A 9,180-nucleotide genomic window follows, 5' to 3' on the forward strand; every position below is an offset into this window, starting at 1 on the left:
TTGAGAAATAATTACAAATGCGAGATGGTCTGATAATTCAGTGGGCCAAATTCTCACAGATCCATCCATTAGAAGACCTACATGTGCTGGGCAAATCTTGAGACTTTCCTATCAGAACTGATACTTATCAAAACACCTCTCAGTTGTCATAAGGCGGGGGGGCGGTGTCCAAAATATCACCCCTAGGCTGGCAACCTGTGTGATAAATTTCCCCCAGGGAAAATTGAACACTCTGGGGCTAATGCATATTTTGCATGATCAGAGCTCTACTGTCCAAAGCACATTTTAGGATTATAGTAATAAAAACCTCACACTTCCTTTGCATAACTTGGGCTTTTTCAGGTTCTGATACAGGATACAGCTGCTGTTCTGCATCTCGGATTGGACTGCAGAGTAGTAAGTGTGAGAACTGTGGCACTAAGATTCTTAACTCGCAGAGAGTCTGCAGGAAAGAACCACCTAAAGGTGAAAGCGACTGGGCCACCTCAGGATAAAAAAACAGGCTGTATCTGGTTCTCTGTCTGTAAGTGAGCACAACGGTTGTTTGCAGGCAATGAGTTGCATTTTTAATCTTTTCTTTTCAGAATTTCATTATAGATACAACACCCCAGGACAGAATTTCTTTAATCATACAGAAAGAAGTGCCTTTGCTCAGCTCTGCTATTTAAATGAAAATAATTCTTCACCGAGTAAGTACATCTCCTGCATGATCCCATCTTTGTAAATAACCTAGACTCCCTCCATGGGAGACACATGTCACACTGGCCACTGTTACCATATGCTGAGCACCCGCTAAGTCTGCTGCCCGGTCTCCAGCACTCATCTGACACTTCCACATCCAGCCCGACACGGGGATGGCAAGGGGCTGGGCTGGTAGACATGCAGTCCTAGCAATAAAGGACTTTGAAGTACGAAGTGCTATACCAGTGTAATCTGGCAACAAGTCATAAATATTTGATGAGCAAATGACTAACTGCCACTATTATTGTTATTATTCAGAAGGGAGAAAAGCTTTAAATATATCCCCAGTAAAAGTCAGTATGTAAAGAAATAGACTATTTTTACACTCCTTAAATATCATGTTGCTAATTTCAATGCAAAATTTTGCTGTCTTTGGAAATACCTAAAATCCCACAAACATTTATTTATAAAGATGAATAAGACAATGGCTACCTCCTCTCAAGGAGTTTACAACCTGTTGAAAAAAAGGAACTCATACTCTAATGAGGAAAGTTCACGGCAAGATGTGGTTAAGTGCTAAGAGAGCAGAGTGGACCAAGGGAACACAAAGTGGGGAGGGCACACCCTTGTCTTGCTTCTGAAAAACAACCGGGTCTGGTTCTCCGACATCCTTTCCTCATGGGTGAGTTCATACCTTCAGAGCTCTTTCCATTGCTGGGGACAGGGCACCAGAGAGAATGTTTCTGACCTTTCACAGTTGCGATGCCCAAGACTAAAGAATTGTGTTTAGCAGACTGACCTCAGCTGTGTCTCCCCTACCCACCCCCAGCTGCCCAATCCTCCAACTGGATGTGTTCTGTTGAGGTGACAGTCCCTAAGACTCCACAGAAGCAACAGGCACACTTCTTTACTATCTCCTTGGTTTTGGGGTCAACAGCACATGAGACTTCTCATTCTAATATATGAATGAGGAAAGCAATTGAGTCGTTTGAAATGTGATGTTGAAACGCCATTAGTAAATGTACAGTGGCCAAGAGGGTAGAAGTCTCAGGGAGGCGTCTTTTGTTCAGTGTTTAAGAGACCCTCCAGAAAGGACAGAAAGTGGAGCAGGCTGTTGCAGGAGGTCGTGAGTTCCACCTGCAGGCTGAGATACACGGTACTTTGTCAGGATGTTGTACATCTGTAGACTGAATGAGAATGGGACCAGATGACTCTATAACCCTTTCCAACTCTCAGTTTCTACAAATTAAGAATGAGATGACCAAGGAGTTAAGACTGAGGTCATTAGTACCACTGTTTGTCATGACAAGTAAGTCAGGGTGCAGTGTGACTAAATTTGGACTTTCTGGCTCCTGCCTTGCCTTCCATGTCTGACGGATAATCCCTCCCTGTCCCCTTGTCGAGTGGGACCCTCCTGAGAGGGAGTGAAGCTGAGATATTAGAGACCAGTGGATATGGCAGGAGACCAAAGGAGAAAGAAGGAAAACAGAGAAGAGAGGAGAGGCAAGAGAAGGGGGGAAAGGGAGCCTCAGTGACAGAGAAAGCAGATTTGTTGGCCACTGTGCTTCCGGGGTGGCTTAGTGCAAAGGAATCCACCTGCCAGTGCAGGAGACACAGGAGACATGGGTTCGATCTCTGGATCGGGAAGATCCCTTGAGGTAGGAAGTGGCAACCCACTCCAGTGTTCTTGCCTGGAAAATTCCATGGACAGGGTAGCGTGGTGGGCTGCAGTCCAAGGGGTTGCCAAGAGGTGGACGCAACGGAGCACACACATGCTTTGCTTTGCCTCTCTTCCCTTCCCTGGAGCTCTTCATGTCTCCCATGGTGACTTTCTTAAATTTATCTTATCTGTTTAGTCTCTATTTTCTAGGATTGTCTTAGTAACATAATTTTTTAGTTTCTGACTCCTAGAATCCTTGCTCCTAAAGTAGAGAGGACTTTAGAAATCCATTTGGTCCAAGCGCTTGGAAAATATCATCCCTCCATTTGCCAGATGAAGAAGTTGAACCCATAGATATGCCCAGGTCACCCAGCTAGCACCAAAGGAACTTAGACTCCTGGTTTCTTGTCTGCTAATAAAACTCCTTTTAAACGTTGAATTTCTTTTCTTGAATTCAGAATACTCAATGGCTACTTTCCATGTTCCCTAGGTCTATTTCCTTATTAAAACTTTATGAAATATTTCACTTATACAGAAAAGTTCAGGAAAGGATAGCCATATACCCACCATTGGATTTGGGGATCATTTTTGTGCTCTGAATCTGACCACAGCTAACATTTTTCAGCTCATTCAAAACCAAAATGGATCTGTTTCCAAAGAGCAAATCCAAAATCCTCTAATGACGGATGTGAACCCATATCAAGAAAGTAAGTATGATGAACAAAATGACCACCCATTTGGTGTATGCAGTGTGCTTAGTGCACTATTGTCTGCCCATGATCACCTACAGCAGCGGTCCCCAACCTTTTTGACATCAGGGGCCAGTTTTGTGCAAGACAGCTTTTCCATGGGGGTTCCGGGATGATTCAAGCACATTTATTGTGCACTTTATTTCTATTATTATTACATTAGTGCCACCTCAGGTCGTCAGGTATCAGATCCCAGAGGTGGGGGCCCCCTGACCTTGATCTTAAGTAGTAGTCAGGATTCAAACCTATATCTGGCTAGTATTTCAATCATTCAGTTATTCTTTCAACAAATATTTGAGTGTCAATAGCAGGACATTGTGCTTGTCCTGAGGACACAGTGACAAAGTCAACTACTGTCTCTGCTCTTACTTTTTTGGTAGAGGAAAAGGGGGCATAGAGTACTATTACCTAATACGGTGGTTTAGAGAAGCTGAGTTCCAAAGAGTAAGTATGAATGAGTCAGCAAGGATGGAAGAGCACGAGCGAAGAAATGCCAGTCTGAGAGAGCCTCCTGGTGTGGAAAAACCCTTGGCAAGTTCAGGAACAATGTGGCAGGAGCCTAAAAGAGGGTGAGGCAGTGGGGCAGGATAGGTGAGGGAAGGCTGGTGGGATGGGCATGGCCAGGCTGTGCAAGGGCTTGTCGGCTGCAGGAAGGAGTCTCAGGTTTAATGGGTAGCCAATGAGAATTTTTTTTTTTAAACCAGAGTGTTTTTTAAAGCTTCCTCGTGTTTTAAAAGATCACTCTCACTACTAAGGGAGAGGAAATGGATTAGAGGAGTCAAGGACTGGAGCACAGAAGCCAAATAAGAGACCAGTACAATAAGCCAGGTGGGATGATGGCAGCTTAGCTAAGGGTGGTAGAAAAGGAAAGAGAGAAGACTAGTATTTAAGAGCTATTTAGGAGGCAGACTTGACAGTGTAGCAGAGTTCAGGCTGTGCAGTCACACTCATTCAGTGTGAACCCTACTACGCACTGCCTGGGGCGGTGCAGTGTGTATGAATACAGCCACCTGGGAGTTCTTGGGTTTGCATCTTGGTTCTGTGCAGATGGTGCACCAACTCCTCACACACACACACAGCCATTACTGAACCACAGAGTTGAAGAGGGTGCTTTACACAAGTATCAATGTGCTTTTGCCTTTCTTACAGGTCAGACCTTGCTACACTCTCCCCCCATTCCCACTCCTGCAGGATTTCTGAAAACACATCCTCCAGCAACTTTAGCAGTAACAAAGAAACGGAATCTGAGGTGAGGACCTTGCAGCTTGTGAGTTTGGTCTTCCTAACTACAAAACTGATGGCTTTTACGTTATTACAGTATGAGAGCATCAAGAAGTGTTCTGCTGAAACAACTCGTGCTCAGCATTAACATAAAGACACACAGCCTGAGCAGCCACATGGTTTGTGTTATTCCTAAATTGGTTCCCAGGGAAATTTCCTGAGAAAGTGTTTTGTGGGTGGTGCCTCAGCTCTAGGATTTCCCAGTGTGCCGTTCACAAGTTTGTTCCAGTGACACTGGGGTTAGAGCTGCCAGCAGTTTTGTTCTCAGTCAGGTCACTTTCAATGTCGCCACAAGCACGCGCCACATCCCTGTGTGCCCCTCAGCGGCTACGGGCCCTAAATCCCCTTCAGTGCCCCTCATCCCAAGAGTCTTTCTTCCTTCTCACAGATCTCTTTTTCCACAGCAGGGAAACAGCCCAGCAGGTTGCTGACCTCATCCTCTGATTCATGCTCATCAGTCACGTGCTTATCTTTTTTTCTGTCCCTTTCTCTACAAAATATATTCCATCTCACACTGGTTTCCTAGGAAACCAGCTCTCAAAAACAGAAATAGACTGGGTGGAAAACAGAATACTCCAAAAATTCCACTTTGCAATGTTTAATAATGAGATAACCCAATTACCAGGAGCAGTAGTAAATTTCTGTAACCAAAATGTGTGGACTTTTCCTCTGTAGATTTTAAACTCGTCTTTGGATCATGCGCTAAGGACAGCAACCATTCTGAAACAAACTACTGATCAAATGATTAGAACTATTGCAGAAGATCTTGCCAAAGTACAAAGATGGAGGAAAAAGTTGAAATACTAGTTTGACTCAAGGCAACCAAGGATTAAAAAAAAAATGCAGAGAAAACTTGGTCTTCCCTCCAAAGGTATTTTACTTATTATACAACTTATGAAGATGACTTTCTAGAGAAAACATCAAAATTGAAAGAAATGGAGGACACAATTTTTTAAAAAAATGGACCTCTGATTCTTAAAAATCAAAGTCAACACGTATTTAAAAATAAATGTTACTAACTCATAATAAAAGAAATGAAAACAGTAACATATACTTTTACCTGTCAGTATGGCAAAAACTAAAGTTTGGAAAACCCAGGCTGTGTCAGGGAAGATGGGGGAGATGAGTGGTCTCATACATTGCTGATAGAAGTACATATTAGTGCCACTCTGTTGAAAGGCAACTCAATAATTGCTACCAAATTCTACAAATTCTGGAAGTATTTACTTTCTGAGCAGCAATTCCACTACTAGGATTTTGCTTTTAAGTCACTCAAACAATATGTCACATAATGTGTATGAGGATGGCCACTGATGGGAAGGGCTCACAAATGGAACACATCTAATACCCTCTATGATGATTCAAAAACAATTACAGTCAGGACTTCTCTGGTCATCCAGTGGCTAAGCCTGAGCTCCCAAAACAGGGGGCCTGGGTTCGATCCCTGGTCAGGGAATTTGATCCCACATGCCTCAATTGAAAGATTCCTGCATGCTGTAACTAAAGATCCTGCATGCTGCAAGGAAGATCAAAGATCCCACATGCAGCGATAAAGACTTGGAGCAGCCAAATAAAGGTGAAATTTAATTTCAAAAATGACATACAGTTAATTCTCTGCAGCCACTGAAAAGAATGAGGTGTATAATCTGTAAGATAGTGAAGAAAAGCAAGCTAATAAGAAATATGTGTGACTTCATTTGTTTTTCAAAGAGCATATACATTTTATGGAAAGATACACAAAAATATTCAGTGGGCTTCTAGGAAATTCAACCCGAAGCCTCAAGAGAGGCTCTTTACTTTTCATTTACTTTCAGTACTTAATGGAATTCTTATGATTGTTTTATATATTATTTACTTAGAGATCTCCTGAAGTCAGAAATATGGAAAAATAACTGTCCTGGATTAATGAAACTTACCTAGGCAAAACTGCATGCAGGGATTAAGTCCTGATTTGCTGCTTTTAAGGACTGATGCTCAACCTCCGTAATGACAGAGTAGCAGGTTACTGGCTCTTTCCCTCTTTCCTGGGACTGAGTGAGTGAGTGAGTGAAGTCGCTCAGTCGTGTCCGACTCTTTGCAACCCCATGGACTGTACTACTTAAACTTTTGGGGATTCAACCCTCTTTGAGAATTTGATGAAAGTTAGGGAGCCTCCCTGCCCCATGCTCCTCTAAAAGTGATATGAACATGCATGATTTTGCATACAATTTTTAAAACTTCGTGCAGACCTGAAGCAAATCCATGGCATCCAAGTTAGAAGGGACTGCCATAAATGAATGTCCCTTACCCCACAAATTAACCTTTATAGAAACTTACTATTGTAATTATTTAAAAATATGACCCATCCTTGCCTTATTAAACCATATTCCAAGTGTAATTTGTATTTCCTTGATGAGTATCATTATAAACAATCACCAAATCGTCTAATCCAAGAAACAGAAATCGGGCTATGCCCTTAAGGAATTCTGGAAGAGAGCTAGACTCTGATTTATAAGGATAATTTTGTATTTACTGACTCAATAGTTTTTGGCTATCTCCTCCCTCATGAGACTTGACAGATCTCTTCTAATTCTGCTGCAATAATAAGCAAGAACAAGCTTCTAAAGTAAAAGTAATTGTATCTAGGACTTCTCTGGCAGTCCAGTGGTTAAGACTCTTCCAATTCAGGGGGCACAGGTTCAATTCCTGGTCAGGGAACTAAGATCCTGCATTTTGAGTGGTATAGCCAAAAAATTAAAAAAAAAGTAATTGTGTATCGAATGCTGAGTCCAGGGACTCGGCAGCATGAGTGGGACTCTTGGTAGAAGGCATTTACTGTCTTAGTTAACTATTAGATTTTACAAATGAAAATTCATCTAACATACCTTTCAATTGTAATCTTAGTGAATTATTTAAAATAGACCAAATTCATACTAAATAGGAATATATATTTATATTTAATAACCAAAATGTTGCTTTGGTAGTAGAACTTTTACTGTGGGAGGAAAACATTTCTTGTTCCTTTGATTTTAAAAGAAATCCACCTGCATCCTGAAGGGACTCACAAAGGGTACAAATACCTATAGCAGAACTGAGTTATGGAAGCATCACAAGTTAACAAACACACCACCAGGATCTGGCCCGCTTGGATTTAGCTCAAATTCAAGAATTTTTGTGAACTGCTGTTTTTATTTAATTTTTGTGAGTATGACTGAATGCTATGAATCCACTACACTTTATAAACCAAGTACATCTCAACAGGAAGCAAAAATGTGCTTCATAGATTGTGAGTCAATCATTTCAGTTAGGAGCAACAACAAAAGTGTTTTTCAGGGTCTTTGTACCAGAATCTGCGAAAAAAAAAAAAAATCCCCAAATCTGGGTGGGGAATCAGTTTATATTAGGAATTTATGTGTAATGACCTTACACCTTCAAATTCAGTAAGAAATTCAAGAAACAAAGGGGTCTCTCCAACTCTAAGTCTAAAATGCATATGAAACGTAGGCCTACAGGATCTCTTATCAGAGTGACAGGACACAGGGACCACTGTGGTCTGAAGTGACTGGATGGACCAGCATTTACTGTCATCACACTCTTAGTTCCGTTTGTTACAGGGCATTGGATTAGTGTGGATCTGTTCCATACACGTACTAACCCTGGACAGATAGCTAGCAAGGCATATGAAGATCTCAGATAAAATGCAGACGCCAAAAGATTAGCCTTCTCACTGGCAGTGTACTGTTCTCACGCTCAGCATTCAAAGAAAGCTGTTTATTAGACTGGTGGTTGCCAAGGGAGAGGGGGTTGGAGGAGGGACAGAGTGTTGGGACTGGCAGATATGAGCTTTTATGTAAAGCATGGATGAACAACAAAGTCCTACTGTATAGCACAGAGAACGATATTCACTATCCAAAAGAAGTGTACATGTATGCACAATTCAATCATTTTGCTGTACAACACCACTAACACATTGTAAATCAACTATACTTCAATTAAAAACAAACAAAAGTTTATTAATGTCAAACCTTTCCTCTCCACATATACATGTCATCCAGGTTAAATTATATAAACTTTTTGTACCTTAGCTTTCCTAAGCTTTAAAATGGAGATAATAATAGTGCCTATTTTCAAAGGATTAAATGAGAAGATTAAATGATGTAATATAAGCACTTAAAAACTGCCTCACATATAAAGCATTTGCACATTATTTTATTAGCATTACTTAGTAAAATAGCAAGTTCTGAAATTAGTATGTCAAAACAGTAACTTTCCTATATATAAAAAAATTCTGTCTGAAAAACATGATAGAAGATCCAACTTACGTGGAACCATGAAAAATACTATGGTGATATGCAATACCTGTATAAAGAAAATAATGATTCTTAAGGTCGTATTTTCCCTGAATTAACCTATAAGTTCACTATGAACCTAATGAAAATATCAAAGTAACTTTTGATATTAACAAAATGATGCTAAAGTTCACTTTTTAAAAATGCAACACCCAGAGAATTTCTGAAAAAAATAATGGTAATTCTGGTATGGGTGGAATAGAGATTATGTCCACCTATTAACACAACCTGAATTAAAATAGGGAGGGACTTCCCTGGTGGCCCACTGGTAAGACGCCACGCTCCCAATGCAGGGAGCGGAGGTCCGATGCCTGGTTGGGAAACTATATCTCACATGCCCCAGCTAAGAGTTCGCATGCTCCAACCAAAACTCCCCCATGCAGCACAAAGTTCAAAGATCTTGTGTGCCGCGACTAAGACCCAGCACAGGCAAATAATAATGATTAATAAATTAGAGGGACTTCCTGGGGGTCCAGTGGTT

General features: G+C 41.2%; 1 protein-coding gene across 1 annotated transcript in view; it reads left to right on the forward strand.

The window, feature by feature from the left end:
* The window catches only part of AKNAD1 (AKNA domain containing 1), a 45,654-nt gene extending 39,849 nt beyond the window's left edge, over nucleotides 1-5,805 (forward strand). The window contains exons 11-15 of the mRNA XM_010831030.1: nucleotides 343-465; nucleotides 585-689; nucleotides 2,967-3,048; nucleotides 4,240-4,339; nucleotides 5,047-5,805. Of these exons, the coding sequence (XP_010829332.1) occupies nucleotides 343-465; nucleotides 585-689; nucleotides 2,967-3,048; nucleotides 4,240-4,339; nucleotides 5,047-5,178 (542 nt within the window). The 3' untranslated portion in view covers nucleotides 5,179-5,805. The remainder of the gene's footprint in view (nucleotides 1-342; nucleotides 466-584; nucleotides 690-2,966; nucleotides 3,049-4,239; nucleotides 4,340-5,046) is intronic.
* Nucleotides 5,806-9,180: the final 3,375 nt, after the last annotated feature.

The sequence above is a fragment of the Bison bison genome, unplaced genomic scaffold (genome assembly GCF_000754665.1).
Source record: "Bison bison bison isolate TAMUID 2011002044 unplaced genomic scaffold, Bison_UMD1.0 scf7180017864519, whole genome shotgun sequence".
Lineage (NCBI taxonomy): Eukaryota > Metazoa > Chordata > Mammalia > Artiodactyla > Bovidae > Bison > Bison bison.